Here is a 19,033-nt window from a genome sequence, read left to right on the forward strand (position 1 = left end):
AATACTAACTATAAGTTTAACTTACTTTTTGCTCAGCATGCACAAACTTTTCCCCAAGCTCTTTGTTCAGAATATCCTTTTCTTGAAGCAGTTTCCTCAAAGTTTCAACTTGTTCCAGCTTTTCTGTCGTGCTCACCAGTTTTTGTTCTCTTTCTCCAAGTGAATTTTCAAGGAAACTATTTCTGTCACTCAATCTGAGAAGAAAATAGATATTTAGACATTTCAAAAACAAAGCTTGTGTTAAGTTTTCTAAATTTACTAACCCCAAACTAAGAGAATCATTATTTTTACACTTTCCACCTTAACTTCTAAGTATAAAAATAACACAACTGCAAACAGAAACATGAGGCAAGTAACTTTTTTCAAGTGTTTTGAGAGATTATACGCCTCATCAGAAGCTGAAGTTTAGAGCAGAGAAAGCCAATGGTGTGTGGAGCTGTAAAGAACCTTCGTTTTACCCTTTAAGCTGCTCATTCAAGCCAGAGATCAGAATCTGATGCTTTTCCACATCTCTCATTTGTTGGTTGCGCAGTTGGGTGAGTTGAGTTTGCAAACGCTCATTTTCATTCTGCAACAAAGCAATTATGAGGAGCATTAGCACGCCCAGAGAAGCATGAGAGAACTTCACTTCATTCACACGGCTGTTCGGAGGTTTCAAACACAGTACAAATCTCCTACTCTAGTCAGATCCACTGCACCAATTCAAAAATAAAACCACAAGAAAAAAAGAAAAAAACAAGTCGTACAACAGCAACCAACAACCAAAAGCAAAACACATCCAGAATCAACAGCAAGTAGGACAAACGTGGCAAACTTGTCACCATCCATGAACAGAAGGTGGCATTTTGGAGGAGACAGAACACACCTGCACTGCCCTCAACAGCTGCCCTTCTTCCTCTACACCAAACGTTACCTGTATTGAAAGGCTTTGTTACAAGAGTCTCAATAATTAATGTAAGCTTGTTGCTCATCTTAAAACCAGTAATTCTTTTTTATACATGTGCAACTTAACAGATAAAGAATTATGAGTAAAGCACCAAGAGTTTGAGTACAAGATCAGTTGTGTCACTCAGTGAAAATATGGTTCACAAATTACCACAGTAATTTGTCAGTCAGGCAATACTAAAAATAACTCTTCCTTTTAAAAGAACTCGACTGTTCTTTGTGGGGCCTTCAGTGAATGGTTTTAAAATATAACTATGTGTCTAGCTAATATCTGGAGTTTAGATCGCATGTGTATATATTTATATAAAATTATGGATCATTTTTATATAAGCAGTTTCTTCTCTAAAAATGTGTACATATATATATATATGTATATATATATGAAAAATTAAATACACACACACTTACAGAAAAGAAACTTGAGGGATATAAGAAGTGAGAAACTCAATGGAGTCATAACCAAATCTAATTCTGGACCTTCTGGCAAAGACTTCCACAAAGAATTATGGAAATCATGTTACCTTTTTACTATGTTTCTAGAACAAATAAAGCTTAATCCTAATCATAATTTTCCACATGCTGAACAAAAGCAACAGGCTTCAACCTCAAAACATAATATAGGATGTGCACACTCTCTGACAACATAATTAATGAGTGTAAATTAGGTTTCAGCCATTTTTTGCCAGCTGCAAATTGATGGGTTTGGCTTATTGTAGGTTGTAATATGAAGAACATAAACTGAGAATGATTCTCTTGCATCATCAAGTTTACACAACTCCAAAGCTCACCTGGAGAGCCTCCATTCTACCTTGAAGCTGAAATCTGTCTTCCAAATCCTGACAGCGCTCTTCCAGAAAAAGTATTTGCTCCTGCAGTTGGTTTCTTTCCAATTCCAACTCTTCGACCACACTCCGTAAACCTACTCAGGTCAAAGAAGGAAAATTCTTTCAAGAGAAGTCTACCAAAATTCCCAAAGTCTAGAAATGGCTGCAGCTCTTTACTCAAAGTTGTCATCAGTGTTGGGCACAAACAAATCTCACCTATTTCTAGTGGAAATGCCTGAGGCACTACATCCCCAAAATTTAGATGGCAAAAGTACCCTTAACTGTTGGAAAACCAAAATAAGTTGCAGAGCTTATGAACTCAGAGGACCTAGCAGAAATACTCGAATATTGAGCCACCACTATTGTGGCTCAACCAATAGGGTGGCTCATGTTACATTAACCAAAAGTTGATCAGGTGCTTGCAGGATCATATATTAAGTAATTATTAATAAACAGGTCTGGACTGACAATTTGCAAGTGAGCCCATTCCATCTTAACAATAAGATGTATTTACAATCTTTACCACTGATATAAAAACATCAGCATTAAAAACTGAGAATTGTATTTTTAAATTAAGCAGCAATGAAATGGAATTCTGGTTTGCAACATAACTGTGATATAAACTGGAAATACATTCAGAGGAACAACACTCAAAACAAACACGTGATCTTGCCACATGGAATATCTGATGGGCATCAAAGCTCATCCAATTCCAGTGCTCAGCCATATTGATGCTGTACTTGTGAGCCAGAACTAGGCAGTTCATCCAGCACGCACATGCTTGGAAACGGAAAGGAAGAAAACACAAGCCAAAAAAATCCAACAAAGATTAGAATACACCACAAATGGGCTGTTAGCTGAATTTGAAAACAAAAATAGACATAAATGCAGATGCTGTGTGCATGCTTTCATCAACTGTCTAGTCGCTATCACACCTGCATTGGGTGAAGGGTACTCTGGCCACCAACCTCCCATGTTTTCTCCTTCAGCTGAGTCAGTGCTATCCAAGGTGACATTCAGTTCTTGGAAGCATTGTTTGCCATCGAAGGGGAATTCTTCCTACACACAAAACATGAGAAGGAAGTTTAACTTAAAGAAGGAAGCAAGCAGGGGTAAGATAATTCTGTTACTAAAACCTCTGTTTCAATCAAAAAATCCCAAAACTCAGCACTGATTCAGGCACTTAAATACAAGTATGTGGGATTGCTGTGGACTAGAGTGGCCTCCCCAGCTCCCAGCTATTATTTCCAGAGAAGTCGAGTCTCCCACAGGCTTTTTAAGATACCTGCAAGCCTGTAAAAACACCCTTGGCTATCTGAGAAGCTAATGGATAACAATGTTTGGATATAGTGCCCTGATTTCTGAAGTTAAGCGTACTCTGAAGTATCAGTTAACTAATTATCTTCTTCCAATGGTCTGTTAATGGGACAATGCCATCCTAATTCTTAAAAAAGTTACCATTTATTCATGCAAGGTACAGCACCACCTACCTAGAAGTCCACCTGAACGAACTGGCACTAATTATTCAGTAAAGCTCCACCAGCAAAGAGATTTGTAAAGATTTTATAGAAGCCAAAAATGGCCTTAACATCTGAAGTATGCACATGGCTTCAGGCATGGGAATTACTCCAGAGAGAACCTTGTAATTTTTCAGTGGTCATTAAATTTATCAGTGTTTTCAGTTCCAATCTGTGTTCTTAAGCTTCTAATGTTTGAAAGACTAAAGTGCCACATAAATAACAGTACTTTCCACATTTTTATTAGCAGACAGGTAAAAATAAACTCACATCTCTTGGAACCCACCTGCAGCTTCCTGCTGGTCTGACTGCCTTTTCTTCTTGCCTGCTGCAGCCTGCCCATTCCTTGAACTGTGGCCAGTTCCTCCTCCAGCTCCTGCTGCCCTGAGACTATGGCTGGATCGGAGCAGCCAGGAAAGAACCAGTCATCCTCAATCAGTTTTGTGCCACAGGAAAGCATTTACATTTATATCAGACACTACTACATGAAAAGAGACCAGGGACAGGGTGAAGTCCCTACAAATGACTGACAGGAACAAGATTAAAGATTAAAATCCACTGCATTCACCTTGTGATTTCCCTCCAACATTGCTATGTAGAACATAAAGCCTGAGTATCTTGCTAAGAAGAAGCAAACTGAAGTCTAACTTCACTTCTTCATCAGCTCTAAAGGAAGACTTTATACAGGAGAGTGGAAAGGGTGAGGTTGTACCATACTAAGAAGGAAAGCCAATCAATTAAGATGCCAAATTACATCTCAATTCAATTTACCAGGTTCAAATATGCCTAATTTTTATGATGAAAACCACAGCTTTTTCAGCTGATGCCTTTTTATTCTCAACAAGCACATTAATTTTTATAATTTTAATCTTAGTACAAGCTCTAAAGCCAGATCATTTGAGGAAGTCACAAGCACATGTCACACTGCAAACTGGCATCAAATCATCTTATCATAATTAGTAAAATCAGTCTTTTCAGGACAAATACAGAATCACTGGTAAATAAATACACTGAATAAAGTGAGAATATGAAAGCTTAGGTATGCATCCTGTTCATTGTTAAAAATGATTTGTCATCTGAAGTGCATTCCCATCTGTTTTGTGATACAACAAAACACATTTGGAGTAAAGATTAGGAAACAACACGTTCCATGCAAAGCAGACACAGCAGCACAGCCAGGGAAAGGGAGGGCAAGTAATGGTGGCTCCATACTTTAATTGAAAGTTACATTAATTGGATAATTACAAACTTGGCTTCCAGTTTAACCACATGAATCCACACTTGTCCTCACAGCACACGAAACTCAGAGAATTGATATCAATGCATCTCTGAGGAACTATTTGGAGATTCAGCCCTATAGGGAATACTCTGCTTTCATCTGAGTTGGCCAAGAACTACTTATACCAAGATTTCCTTAACTCACAATTCTGTAGCACCTGCTAGATTTAAATTCTTCCTGTAATATTTCAACATTATATCCATAATGTCTTGTCAGCAAAGATTAGTGGGGAAAAAAGGTAAAGAAAAAAAAATGACCCTTTTCAAGTGGGACTGATAAATTGGATTATACTTCTGATTTCAATTACACTTTGGCTTCTTGCACGGTCAATTCGTAAGTGTTTTAAATGCCCTTGTTTATTTTCTAGATTTAACACTTTTTAAAAATAATTATACATACTTTTTCAAGGCTGTAAAATTAAATGCCAAATTTTGATCACAGGCCTTAAACCTCTGTTTACAGGAACTGCCAGTTGAGGAGTTCAAAGAATAAGATCTATTCCAGGTAAAATTTTAATCCCTCCTCTGACACTGTAATACAGGAACCCAACATATTTAAGCTCCTAAGTATATCTGATAATGAAAGAAAACAATGAAATTACCAGTGTCACAAGAATAATGGAAGTATAGGAATTGGAGCTTTAGAACGATTTAGCACACTCAGACAAGTGTTAAAACACTTCCAGTTAAATTGAGCATTGCTTTAACAACAATTACTAAGTGAATACGTTTTCTAATGTTTTACAGCAGCTTAGGAAGCTTTTCATTTGCAATTCTCTAACATAAAAACCTGAAAAACTTCCCAGAACATCTTTTTTCAGATAACCACTGCATATAACAAATTATGATGTATCTGTACTTCCCTGAGTCACTATTGACGCTACATTTATTTACATATGGCTTAAAATATTGGTAGCTAATATTAATGCATGCAAGTTCAGCAATTTATGGGATGGACTATTACTTCTTTTAAAAATACTTCTGAATTTCAGGTAGCACTAAGAATTAATTTGATTCTTACTTAGTCACAACTACTTGTGGCAAGCCAAGCAATTTGTCTCTAGATACAAGATAAATATGGAGTCAGCTGTTACTACAGTGAAAAAATGAAGATGATTTCATTAATATAAAAGAAGAAACAGGTATTGCAAGGCAGGAGAAACTCAAGTTAAAACCCAGCAGTTGTTACACATATTGCTAAAATCCACAAACCATCAATGGCAGACCTTGCAAGGTACTGTTGGCAATTTTCTCCACAAGAAGCAAGAGCAGGAGAAATCAGCAACAGTACATTCCAAGGGGCCATTGCTGCAGGAACCTGCATGCACAAAACTGATGGGAAACTGCTCTCCCTGGCTGCCCAGATCACAGTGGAGGGTAGGAGTGGAGGGGGAAGGGACGCTCAGGGCTCACCAGGTGGAACGGCAGGAAAAAAAGAAACAGAAAGATCATGCTATTCCCAAGGGGAAAAAAAATGCAAAATTAAACCTGGACTGAGGCAGAGGAAATTTTACAAGTGTTATTAATATTGCATGTGGCTCTGTGGCCAGCACAGATGTGCTAACAGGTAGATTTGATGGAGGGGTATTATTCCCTTTCAATACCAAAGCATAACAAAGAAGAGATGTGATCCTTAAAACATCTCTGTGCTTACACACTGAACTTTCAAATGGATCATGGAAGTGAAAAATGATTCAGCTGCTGATTGAAAAGGCTCAAATTAACTAACTGGATTAATTATGATGGTAGGTCCTGTGCATTAAAATTTGCCGTTATTCCCCACGTTTAACTAAGGGGACAAAAATTATAATTTAGTTCAGATGGCATGGAAAGAGCAATAAAAGCTATCTAAAATTTAACCAGACTTTTATAAGCTTTAATAGAAGCAACTTCAGTTTCTCATCAGCTGATTAATTAATAATTTAGCAAGCTCTAAAAGCTGACATTACTTGAAATGCTGTTTTCTATAAGTAATTTGATATTTTTAACCACCTCCAAGTCACTGCCAGTGAGCATTATTCAGCTGGCCTATACAAGTGGCACCTACTAACAGATCACTAAATATCCTAAACAGAGACATTTCCTAAAGAGAAATTCCATGCCAGGTACATTTTGCTTAAGCACCACCTTCATTCCTCTAATTCAAACCAACACTACTGTCCCCCACACATTCACCACTTCTCTAGGCAAGCAGCTTTAATATTTCAATGGGGAACTATTTATCATTGATAAAATATTATTTTTTTATCATTTTTACCATTTAGCATATGCAGACAATAAGCCTGCCAAGCAGTCTTACAAAGCAGCAGCTCAAATGGCAAACAGAACAACACATCTACTTAATAAAAATTATATAAAACAAGATTAATATATGAAAAACAAACTTGAGGGAATAGGAAAAAGCAGAAATTGCAAATTTCAGCAATTTCACTAACTATACATATTTTATGACTACAGAAATGAGTCATGGTGATGTGCTATCAATTCGGTCTGAAGCACAGCAGACACACACATATCTATAAAAACAGGATTGTTGTACTGGAAATAAAATAATTCACCTTCTCTCTCCTCCTCAATCTGAGCCATTCTCAAGGCCATGGCAGATTTCTCTTCTCGGACTTGATCCCGGGACTCCTCTGACTCTGCGACATTTTCCTGCCATTCCAACAGCTGACTCTGCAATTCATCCACACTACCTGATTCACTGGCCTAACAAGAGAGATTCTGTATTAAAAAAAAATTACCACACCCCTCTGCAAATGTAAAGACATTACAAGTTGGCAAGCCATCATAATTCACCATTTTAATAAAAATCTATGAAATTGATATGTGTAGATTGTAGATATTGTAGGTTACGTGAAAAACAAGTCCCATAACTTCATAAATTATTAGAACTATTTTGTCTACAAAATAACAGCCACACTTTGATGACTCATGTTAAATGTAACTAAATAAATAGAAAAATGCTTGGAGAAATGTAATTTAAAGTGTGTGCAAAGTAGGTAGAAATCAATCTTACTGAGTAACTCAAAACCTTGTTCTCCAACTGAATAGCCACTGACACTGACAATTCCATCTATCAATAAATTAATTTTCAGCTCCAATATCCAGCTGACACACTTCTCAAAGTCTAATTAGCACCATTAATCAATAACTCATGCAAATCAATTTTCGAGTCAACCTGTGAAGCTGCTCTCTTTGTAACTTGGTCAAGATCAGCCTGCAGCTTCCTCTGCTGCTCTTCATAGAGCTCCAACTTTTTCAGCAGTTCTTCTACAAAAACATAACAAATTTGGTTCATGAGGACACAAATAATTTCTCTTTGTCTCTTTACTTTGGATCATCTGAAAAAGATTTTCATTTACCATTTTGAGTTCCGATTTCATGCAATGACTGCAGTTTCGACTGTAGTTCTTCATTTTCAACTTCTAATTCTGACACACGACTGCTTAAAGCAGATACATCATTGTTCTTTGAGGAAAACTGAAAGAAAATACAGTTATGGGGGTTTTAAACACAGCAAAATCACAGCAAAGTCCTTTTTTTTCTTATTCTTTAGTACTATCTAGAATAACAGTTTTTCTAATATTTAAAGTGCAATACAGCAGCTCTCTCTAACAAATTTACTCCTGAATGCTGGTAACACAATTTGTAATATTTTTTATTTAAACTACATATTGTATCAACACGTTATGTGCATTCCATTTTCATACATTAATTCATAAAGTAAACTATTTTAATATTCTATTTACACTACAGTTTACTTTTTCCCAATCAAAACTCCAAGCACAGTAGTTGGAGAAAGACACAGAGCCTTAAACACAAAGCTACACATACATTTTTCAGTTCATCCTCCAGCTGTTTGATTCTTGATTTAGACCAAGCCTTCATTTTCAAAAACTTGGCTTCAGATTTGCTGGCCTCTTCTGTTTTCAATTTCACTTGGACTAAGAAACAAAAAGCAGGAATTATTTAAAACTGTAGAGAGATTATTAATACAAACCTTGTGTGCAATTCCTTTATCAACTGGAAGTTGCACACAAAAGACAACAGCATTTACAGAAAAACATAAGAATTAGAAACAGTGAGAAATTTACAGTTCATGTGATTATCTTGGTAATCCTCTAACCCTCATTATTACAGTACTTGATAACTTTAATTACTGTGGCAATAATATTCCATCAAATTTCATGTCGTTCTCATTGCAGTAAGTATGAAATTGGCTCAAAACACAAAAAAGTCTGGGGCAAAGAGACCTTTAATACTGTCAGTGACAGCTGTTTAAATAGGATACCTTCCAAATCTTCCATCTTCTCTTTGGTTACAGATTCCAGATCCTTGACTTCCTTGGAATTACTCTGTCCACCACCACTCAACTCTGCCACTTGTTTCTGAAGCTGAACCAGGGCCTGGTCTTTCTCTTGCAGCTCAGTTTCATGTTTCTCTTGAATTTCATGCAGTTCAGCATTGTATTTCGCCTTAACTTTTGTCATTTCAAGCTCATGTTTCTCCATCATGTCTTTTAATTGGGCTCTCATTACGTGTTTCTCAGCATCCAGTTTAGACTGGAGGTTTTCTTTTTCAGACAGAAGACGTTTCAGGTTTTCATTAATCTCCTGTTAAAAAAAAACCAAACCAGCACAAAAAATATTTACGATTTTAATGCACAGTATTTTCCCTACCACTGTCAAACATTATACCTGTACTCCTACTTATGGCACTTCTTACTTTCAATTGCTGGTCCTTGGCATCCAGCTCTTTCTGCAAGACATCAATCACCTGTGTCCTTCCCAGCATGACTTCTTCCTTTTCATGGAGCTTCTGTTTCAAAGCCTTCAGTAGCTACCAAAAATAAGGTTAAATATTCAAGCAATCTATAAAAGACTTAATTTTATTCTCCCAACCCAACACTTGAACTGTGTCACAGAGTTTAGTAATTACAAGACTCCCAATTCAAGCTGCTGAGTTTCCAGAGCAACGTACCTGTTCTAGGTCAGCACTTGCATCAGATTTAGCAGCTAATCTAAAAAGCTCCTGCTCATGCTTTTCTCTCTGTGCTTCCAGCTCCTTTTCCTTTTCCTGGATAATATTTTGAAACATACGTATCTAAAACCAAGAACAAAAATATGAAACCAGTCCACAAACTATAGTAAAACCACACTGAACTGTCTAACTAAAGGTACAGCAAGATAATGGATTCCAAATTAAGTATGAATTTTGCTTCCAGTAATACTAAATACACTAATTAGTCACTTATGTTCATTCCTAGCAAGTTTCTCTCAACTAAGCCCAAATCCTCCTCAAACACCTGTATTCTACTTCCAATGTCGTTTGTAGCTCTCTTACCATTTTCCTAAGAACTGTATATAACTTTTGGAATCCTGCATTTACTTACATTTTCCATGTATGTAGCTTCTTTTCCTTGGAAATGCTCTCTTTCCTTGCTTTGAATGTTTTTCAGACTCTCGATCTGCTCCTGGAACAAGCTGCATTTTTCTTCACTGTCTCCCACCTTCTTGGTAAGGTTCTGCACCAGAATCTCCATGCTTTGCAGTGATGACTCTTTAGCTGTCAGCTGGTTCTTTACAATGCAAACCAAAAGACAATTAACATAAAAATGATACAGTAATCATGAAGCCTTTCCTTGATAACAACAAAATAAGATATATATATATATATATATATATATTTATATAAAAATTAAGATAGTCAATAAAGAATTTTTATTCACATGAATTAACTGTATTTCAGAGAGGGACTGACTACATAACATATCACAATTCATTGGTAGCTTGAAAGCTATACAGAGATTTTATAACTGAGCTGCTAACATACCTTCAATTCTTCATTGGGCAGGAATATTTGATTGGCAGCATCACTGGATCCACAGGCCACCTGCAAATCCCTGATGTAAGCATCCCTTTCAGCCAGCCTCTTCTCCTTCTCTGCCAGCATGGCATCCATGTCAGCCCCACGGCTGCGCTGCGCCTCCAGCTCAGCATCCTGAGATGAAAAGGCAGAATTGTTTGTGGTCTGTGCTTCCATCTCCAGCACAGAAGAATGGTCTGCATCATTTCCCTACTGCCTGTGTTAAGAGTACTCCAAAAATTACAATCAGATGTATAACTGGATCTGTCTGAAGTGTAATCATTATTTACTGAACCTTTCTCTCTCAAACTTTGCAGAATTCCCTTTCCTGCCACCATCCCCAGGGAAGTTATGACCACAAAACACCACAACATGAAAGCAGCCCTTGACTACATTTCCTCCTGTTATGACCTATTTTTTCAATGAGGAAAGTTGAAGCAAACCAGTAGTTTTGTTCAAAAAGCAAGATTTAAATATAACATTGTCCCACAGAGTTCATCTTCGTGTATCCTTCTCCATTGACCCAGGATTCCCTGCTCACTGAAGGCACAATGACAGAATTCCCACTGCCCTTGCTGAGGCTGTAACATAACTCCTCAACACAAAAATCCAAGAGTGGCTGTTCAGTAGCACAGAATTAAATATATACTTAAATAAACATATTTAAGCATAATCCTACACCACAAAGGTAAAAAGTCATGTCATACAAAACACCACCTTTTTCTGTAACTCTTCATTTTTTTGTGTGATCTGGGATTCCAGCTCTTCAATTCTCCTTCTCAGCACTAATATTTTCCCTCGATTTGCTGCAGCATTTTCCTGGTCGCCATCTTTTGATGCCTGTAAAAGCAGAGAGGTTTGCATTGAACAGGTAACTCCTGGATTCTGTACCTCTAGTTAGTCTGATAATATTGGTGAAAAAAGCAGACTTTACTCACAGACTCTGTTTAAGTTCTCTTCTATATTTCATATTCCATGTAGAAGCTGGCACAGAATTTGTATTAAGCTTATAAAAGTCTTTGTATTTAAATTATTCATGATAATTACTGCTAAAAAGCAGACTGGAATGTGCAGCAAGGAGATTCACTTTCTCTGGCAATTGAAACTCAAATAATCTGGCAAGTGTAGTCCATACATATCAGAGGGAAAACAGGACTACTGGGGGAAAAAAATGTAAATTCAACCATTCCTAAGCACGTTTTTAATCAGAATTTCCCCAGTTGCAATTGCTGTTTTATAGAAATTATCTGCCATTACAAGAAATCAATTGCTAAGCATGTTTTGTCAGCCAAAAAAAGATCAGAAGAATAAATAGTTACTGCACATTTTTGAGGAAAACTAGGGACTGCAACAAACTGATTGTTACCTTTCCCTTCCAGCACACCTTTAAAATACAAATCTCCCTGAAAAATTAAAGCCTCACTGAAATTATTTAGTGAAGTCCTACCCTGAAGAAATCCAAGTCTACTTGCACAATTGTGTTACTACAAACACATCTGACACTCTCTTGTTAAAAGTAAAATACCTGTCACTTTCCAACACTTAGTATTACATTTTGCTAGTAAGGACAGTTATAACTTCCTAAGGAACAAGACAGGTTTTGTTTTCATTTCTTCTCCAAACCTTATCTGCCTGATTTACATCTATCAAAACTTAGAGTTACTAATAGGATGAAGGAGTGAGAAATTTTTACTAAAACAATTTGAAGGGAATGTGCAGCTTTCTAGATTTCTATTGAAAAATAAAAGAATTAAAAAGAAACACAGCACTCACTCAGTCTACCTTGATCCTAACCTGACTCAGCTTAAAATTTGAATTTCCCCATTGAGTCCAGCGTGGAAAAGAGCTTACAGCACCCCAGAAATTGTATCTGTTTTCAAATACGAGAACACCTTACCTTTTTTGGTTCTGCTTTGGCCTCTAAGCCTCCTGCCACTGGTAACTGCTTCTTAAGCTCTTCCAGCTGCGAGGTTAATGATGCAACCTTGGCTTTGTTCTGCAGCTTCAGCTTGGAAAGTTTGGCATCAGCAGATTCCTTCTCCTCCTACAAACATCAAAGTCATGACAGGCTAAATTAGCTACACGGACAACTGCCTCCTTCAATTCTTCCATTAAAAAAAATAAGAGAGGGAGAAATCTGAAGTGATTAACAAAAAATATCTTCCCTGAAGAGACATTACAATGTTTCATTATTTAAATATATTCTTTATTTAAACTTTCTGCACATGGCGATTATCACTGTATAGAATTCAAAACCTTATTATATAAATTTCCTTTTTTTTTTCCATAGCAATACAAATTCTAGCCTTGATTTTTTTAATGAGAAGAATGAATTCTTTTTTCATAAAAAAGACAACTTCATGATAGTGTAAAAGCTTATTACATTTCTTTTAAAGTGAACTTGATATACAATGAGTTTTAAAACATGCAATAATTTAGTACTTGGCTGTTCACATCCACAAAGAAGAAGGACAGAAAGAAACCTCTTGTAGGAAAAGATCAACCTTATGATTTTTTTTTAAGAGTAAAAAGCCCCAAAAAAGCCTTCAGGATATTAGATATAAATTGCTTCTAGCTCAATCCTGGAACAGAACACACACTGGGAACAAGCAGCAATGGCCAGACCCCAGAATAGCTCCTTGTGACCATCCCAGAACTGCTGTAACAGAACAGGAGCTTGTAAAACATTACAAAAAAGACTGAAGGGGGATTTTAAACAATGATTTCGACTTGAACACATGCTCAGTACCTTTAACTGAAGATCTTTGCTCCGGAGCTCAGCATCCTTCTCCCTGACAAGCTCCTTTAGCTGTGCCAGCAGCTGCTCAGTGCTCATCAGCTGCTCCGTCAGATCCGTCACCGCCGTGCTTCCCACGTCCCTGGAGCTTGCAGCCTGTGGAGATCCAGGGGAACATTCAGCCTGGGGAGATCCAGGGTGCTTCCAAAAAGCCAAATGGGGCACACAGCACTGCTCCTCAAATGCCTGCACTTTGTGTCCCACTTTATTACAACAGTCAGCAAATGCAATGCTAAAACTTCCATGGGTTATATATACTTATAGCAGGCTGGTTTTACCAGGCCACGTGGAATTCTAAACCTTATGAGCTGCTTTAGCAAGCTTGGCTTGAAATACAGCAAAACCATCCAAGCATTCTAGGTTTGAACACCTTAACTTCCTCATTCCCTTGATTTGTGTTGAGACAGCCAGCAGTACTGCTAAATAAAATAAATACCCATAAAATATTGATATTGAACTTACTCTACCCAAAGATACCCTGAGGATGGAGCTTATGTAACTCCTACAGATGTTTCCTTAACGCAGGATAAGCAGAGTGAGGGCAAGCACAACAGCTGTGGAAGGCATGAGAGATTAAATATCAAGGAGATAAGAAACAAGGACACAACCCGACTTTTAGAGCCCTAGAACTGTCATGGTAAAACTAGTCAAACAACTGCTTTATAAAAGAGAAAGTACATATAGTTAGGGTATGAAAAATGGAAGATTCTCTGTGTCAGAGAATCTTAAAAAGATATAAATAGTAACTCAGTACTTACTGCTGTTTTGGAAGGAGAATCATCTCCACTACCCCATTTCCACATAGTTCCACGATGGCTACAGAAAAATAAATTAAATAATACCACAGTAAGTATCAGGGACTCAAATAACTGTAACTAATTCATACTTCTATGTATCTCGTTGTGAAATGCTTGAGAGTGATTTGCTCAGTTCTGACAGCACCTCTGGTCTCCACTATACCACCAGTAAGAAACAACACTTCTCATTATGTACAAAATATGCATAACGTGCCTTTTCTAAAAACTGCCAGTCAGTAAAATGCCAATACTTCCAAAAATAATCTAGAGAAGTCTTTAAAGAGTAAATGCCATGAAGTATTATTCAGCACAGCTGCCTCTCCAACATATAAATAGAAGACACAAACCACATATAGTTTGCTAATATTTAACCTGACCTTAAACACTGCCTGTCACTGCAGGAAAGCAGGGATTACATCAAAACAGATTTCTAAAAAAATCACACATTAAGGCTAAAACCATTAAATCACATCAAACTGCTGCTTATCTGAAAAGCACTGCACCTGCTCAGTAATTGTCACTCTCAATTAGCAACGCCCAGAGGAAAATCTTGTGTCCTTCCCACTCTGTATTACAGACTTCTGAACCACACATCCACAGACCAGGCCTGAATTTGGAAAGCAGTTTATAGTAAGCACCAGCACACAGCTTATCTTTGAAAGAATGCAGCCTGAGAGCAGAGGCTGCCTTTAAAGTTGTTCATCACTCCAAAGCTCAACCCAGGAATCACAGACTGCAACCTATGGCCCACATCACCTACAATTCCACACTGGATCCTCCTAAGGATCTCTCCTAACATTAAAATCAGCAAATGAGCCATGGGTGTGGGGATGGGAATTGCAGAACCTGTAAGTAAAGCCCTCCTCTCATAACTACTGCAGAGCTGTAACATCAAACCTGTTCCCAGTGAAAAGCTCATTTCAGACACACCAAAGGCTTACCCAGGTACAAAGAGGCCAGAATGACTCACTAGATGGAACACAGTGGTGCATTTGTAAATATTTCAGCTCGTTTCCAGCTCTGACTGACAGAATAATTTTGCTGGTGTCACCTGCCAGCATTCCTACCCGAATACCTCAACTGCTCCTTCCTGGTGTTTTTTTATTTGCATCAGTGACACTAAACAGTGACAAGTTTCCCAAATCAAGTTGGGAAACCAAACTGATTGGGCTTTTCCCACTCAGCATGAAATCAACCAAGGATGGGTTTTGCTTTTTTTTCTGGGGTACAGACAGCAAGTTAAAGCTGCAATCATTAGTTAAATTTGCAATCCCTCAACTCTTTATCTTCCACAACTTCCACGAGGCACAACAGATGCTGCTTAATTTTATAAAACAACTTTCTCCAAATGCTCAAAGTACAACTGAGGTTTCAGCTCTGCTCACAACAGGATGTTACCAAAAAGAAAAGCCTCAGTGGCAGCTGTGCCTTCCTAACTCATCCCCTACCAGCTGCAGCCAAATCCAGCTGAAAAAAAACCTAATCTCGTATTATTCATCTGGGCACTTTCCAGCCTCCTCAGTCCCCTGAGTCAGTGACCACAGGGCCCAGCACAAGGGGCACATGACAGATTTGGGCAGCAGCTCATTCCAGCTCTCATGACTGAGGAAGGTGATGGCAGTCCCCTCCCTCCTCTCTGCCACAGGCCTACATTAGAAAAACAAACTGTAACAACTCAGCTAAACCTAGTATTATTTTAAACCCATTCTCCGAAATAATTTGGTGTTGGCAGCACACCCACTGAAAGAAAACCATTCTTATCTGTTTTCTCCTAGTACCTGCACACTTTTGCTTTACCCACCAGGATGCTGGTTCTTTAGATGAACAAATTCAATTTGCTTTCAAGAGATCTGTGCCATATATGAACTACGAGCTCCTGGACAAAACCTTGGCCAAAATCTGCACGAACATACAACACACAGCACAAACTGAAGCAGTGTTAACCAAACCCCACACACCCTGTAAAAATATATTGAGATACTCATATGGCTGGTACTTGGACCTGTTATAAACAAGATTTCTTAGTCACACTGACCACATTTAAATATCAATATGAATTGTTACTTACTTTGCATAATAAATATATTATATATAAATATATATATGTATATATATAAAATATAAGGGAAGCACTATTTTGTAAGAGTGACCCAGTGGAGAAACCGCAGAACAGAGCACGGCAGGTGCATGTGGGGCGTAGAGAACTCCAAAGAGTCATTTCCACCCTTTCCCACATTTCCAACCCCTCCTGCCCGGCTCCATCAGCGCCTGGCAATGGGAATGCACGACCCCCCCCACCTCCCTAGCCTTCCCCCCCTCAGGGGCTCCGCGGGGCGGGCTCGCACCGGCCGAGGCCCGGGCGGTCGCGCCGGCGGAGGGCAGAAGTCCTGCCGTGGCCGCGATGTCCGCACTCACCTGCGGGGCGGCGGAGGGGCGGCCGCGGCCCCCGAGCCCGCCGAGCCCCCTCAGCCCCGACGCGGCCCCGTCGCCGCCGCCTCTGCGGCCCCGCAGCCTCGGCCGCGCCCGCCGGGAGCGGCTCCGCCCCCGCCGCAGCGCCCCCTGCCGGCGCGGAGGAGCGCCCGCCTGCCCACACGGCGCCCTGGCCCGCCGGCCGGTTGATCTCCTGGTGTTCCTAAGCTTTTTTTCCCATTTTTCTCTGAGGAAGCAGGGACCTACAAGCCAGACATGCGTCTCCCTACACATTACCAGGTGTTTATTAACTGCTCACCTGTGCCAGCGCCTCACCACCGCCCTCACAGGACAGAATTTCTTCCTAATATCTGCTCTAAACTCCCCTTCCTTCAATTTAAAGCCATTACCCCAAGGCCTTCATTCCAGGTTAGACTCTCCTGTAGTTTGTTACATTCACACATGAGCAATGCCAAAGTCTCCAGTAAAATTCCACCAGCTCGGTACATTGCAGTGTATAATGTAATTGAGAGATACCTATTTATAAAGTTAAAACATTTTCATACTAGAAAAACTGGCTGCTGTATTATTAGGAAAGGGAGTTTTCATAACAATAGTTGTATTGATCTCACTTTCAGGGAGAGGAATGGATTGAAAATCCTTTTTCTAAGCAGAAAAAAAGAAAACCACCCCCAGCTTGCTATAGGGTAAAACATATAGGTACTAAAGGAAGCTGTGCTTTGTATGTGCCAGCAGCAGCATTTATATTTTGCATTTTGTAATCTTTTAGATAGTCCTCTCATCTGCGTGCAAACCACAGATTTTTAGAGATAACTGGCACTGGGTTCTGAGCTACAGCCCCACCATTCCCCAGACAAGCATCACTTCATCCCACAGAGCAGAGAATAAACCTCAATTTGCAGGATCCTACAGCATTGCCATGACTGGGAGCAGGAAAGAAGAAACCCACAGACTTTAAAAGTCATTTGATTTCAAGATGTGGCTGCCATTTTCATCTCTTTAATCTTTTCCTGGTGCAACACTCTTATCATCATTCCTTTTGGATGTGAGCTAAACAATGACACTGTGCATGTTCTCACCCAAACGCTGACCACTTAGGAACACGACAGCTGATGATGACGGGTGCCTGAAGATCCCTGCAAGACTTTAGCATCTCTGGAAATAGCAGTTTGAGCATGGAATGAACTCCAGAACCGCAGGCTTGCTTGTGGCACAGAGCACTCCTTGGAGAATCCTCTGGAGAATAAGGTTTATGTGGTTTGCAGCAGTCTCCAAAACTAATTCCATTGTGAATCTGACCACAACATCCATCCTGTCAACCTGTAACCTTTGTGATTTTACCCCCATCCTGCAGTGTCTCCATAGCTTTTCTCCAAACCTGCCCCACAGCAGCATCTCTGAATACCTGTGAGAGAGGAGAAAACAGCAATGCAGGTGCTTCACTCCCATCCCTATCTACCAAAATGGTGTGAGGGGCTGGTTTGAATTGTATCAAGCATCAAACCAACCCTGTGCAGGGAGGACTGGTGAAGCTGTCATTCTTGAACAGCACTAGTGTGCCATGATGCCAGAAGCATCTAAATCAATTCAAGACTGCTTATCCCTTAAATAGAACCAACACTGGATCACACGCAGAGGTTTCCTTATTCAGGAGGGGAACTTTGCTCCAAACCCTTTTGGTTTTACTCATTCCACTTAGGAGGAACAAACCAAAAGTATTTTTAATTTGCCCTTTCCTAGGCTCCAGGACAGTTTTCCCTATGCTGTAAGTTGTCATACCCATAAAAATAATATCATCTGCAGGTCTTCATTTTATCCCAATGTATAAGTTATTCTTGGAAAGATGGGAGTGGAGATGACAACACACTTCTTTCAGGGATCTCACAGCCAATTAGCTGCTCCCTTCTCCCCCTCTAAAATGCAGAATGGTGTTAGCACTGTGCTGTTAGTGCAGTATTCACCTTGTGTGGAGTCAGAAAGTGCAGTGTGCTTTTTTTCTGCCTCACTAAACATGGGGATCTCACAGACAACGCTTTGTTGGATGTTTAGGCATAGCCAAACTCCCCTGCTGTGATGCCAGCTTAGAACTGACTGTTTTTTACCAGTGAGATCCAAGCCCTTGGAGACACACAGAGATTCAGACACATGAAACTCTCTTCCAGCTGGAGGAACACCGCTGTTGTTAAATGCATTTAATATTTATATAACAGCAGTATAATGCCCCAGTTAGTGCAACAGTGAGGTACTTAATGTGCAGCTCTCTGCTGGGTCTGTTATCTTAGCTACTCCTTTTTACAAAATAAAGCTGCTCACTGGTCAGCCTCCTCATTCCTCTCACACCAAAAAGCAGTGGGAGGAAATGGCTTGCTCTGCCTGTCTGCTTTTCCCCATGAATCTGCTTCTTTTCACAATTTCCTGCATCCTGAAATAACACAGAGACATCCCACCTCATCTTTGATGAGGGATGGTAAAACTAGAGAGGGATTTCACACAGGATAAAGCCAAATTCTTCTCAACCAGGTGTATCAGCCTCACATTCCTACCAGTACCAGGAGGCTTCCAAGCTCTCTCCATGCC

General features: G+C 39.3%; 1 protein-coding gene across 6 annotated transcripts in view; it reads right to left on the bottom strand.

Moving 5' to 3' along the window:
* LOC128790212 (golgin subfamily B member 1-like) overlaps positions 1 to 16,485 on the bottom strand; it is a 34,131-nt gene extending 17,646 nt beyond the window's left edge. For 2 of the 6 annotated variants that reach the window (XM_053946780.1, XM_053946777.1), the window contains exons 1-18: positions 13,988 to 14,113; positions 13,182 to 13,325; positions 12,330 to 12,476; positions 11,150 to 11,272; positions 10,400 to 10,567; positions 9,960 to 10,145; positions 9,548 to 9,670; positions 9,293 to 9,406; positions 8,859 to 9,180; positions 8,402 to 8,511; positions 7,930 to 8,047; positions 7,746 to 7,837; positions 7,123 to 7,273; positions 3,573 to 3,682; positions 2,705 to 2,828; positions 1,734 to 1,864; positions 459 to 568; positions 26 to 194 (exon numbers count right to left, since the gene is read on the bottom strand). In XM_053946780.1, coding sequence (XP_053802755.1) covers positions 26 to 194; positions 459 to 568; positions 1,734 to 1,864; positions 2,705 to 2,828; positions 3,573 to 3,682; positions 7,123 to 7,273; positions 7,746 to 7,837; positions 7,930 to 8,047; positions 8,402 to 8,511; positions 8,859 to 9,180; positions 9,293 to 9,406; positions 9,548 to 9,670; positions 9,960 to 10,145; positions 10,400 to 10,567; positions 11,150 to 11,272; positions 12,330 to 12,476; positions 13,182 to 13,325; positions 13,988 to 14,032 — 2,487 coding nt within the window. In that variant the 5' untranslated portion in view covers positions 14,033 to 14,113. Of the gene's footprint in view, positions 1 to 25; positions 195 to 458; positions 569 to 865; positions 914 to 1,733; positions 1,865 to 2,704; positions 2,829 to 3,572; positions 3,683 to 7,122; positions 7,274 to 7,745; positions 7,838 to 7,929; positions 8,048 to 8,401; positions 8,512 to 8,858; positions 9,181 to 9,292; positions 9,407 to 9,547; positions 9,671 to 9,959; positions 10,146 to 10,399; positions 10,568 to 11,149; positions 11,273 to 12,329; positions 12,477 to 13,181; positions 13,326 to 13,987; positions 14,115 to 16,441 lie in introns of those variants that run through there. The other 4 variants (XM_053946774.1, XM_053946779.1, XM_053946776.1 and 1 more) reach the window with 4 other exon arrangements.
* Positions 16,486 to 19,033: the final 2,548 nt, after the last annotated feature.

The sequence above is a fragment of the Vidua chalybeata genome, chromosome 6 (assembly GCF_026979565.1).
Source record: "Vidua chalybeata isolate OUT-0048 chromosome 6, bVidCha1 merged haplotype, whole genome shotgun sequence".
Taxonomy (NCBI): Eukaryota; Metazoa; Chordata; class Aves; order Passeriformes; family Viduidae; genus Vidua; species Vidua chalybeata.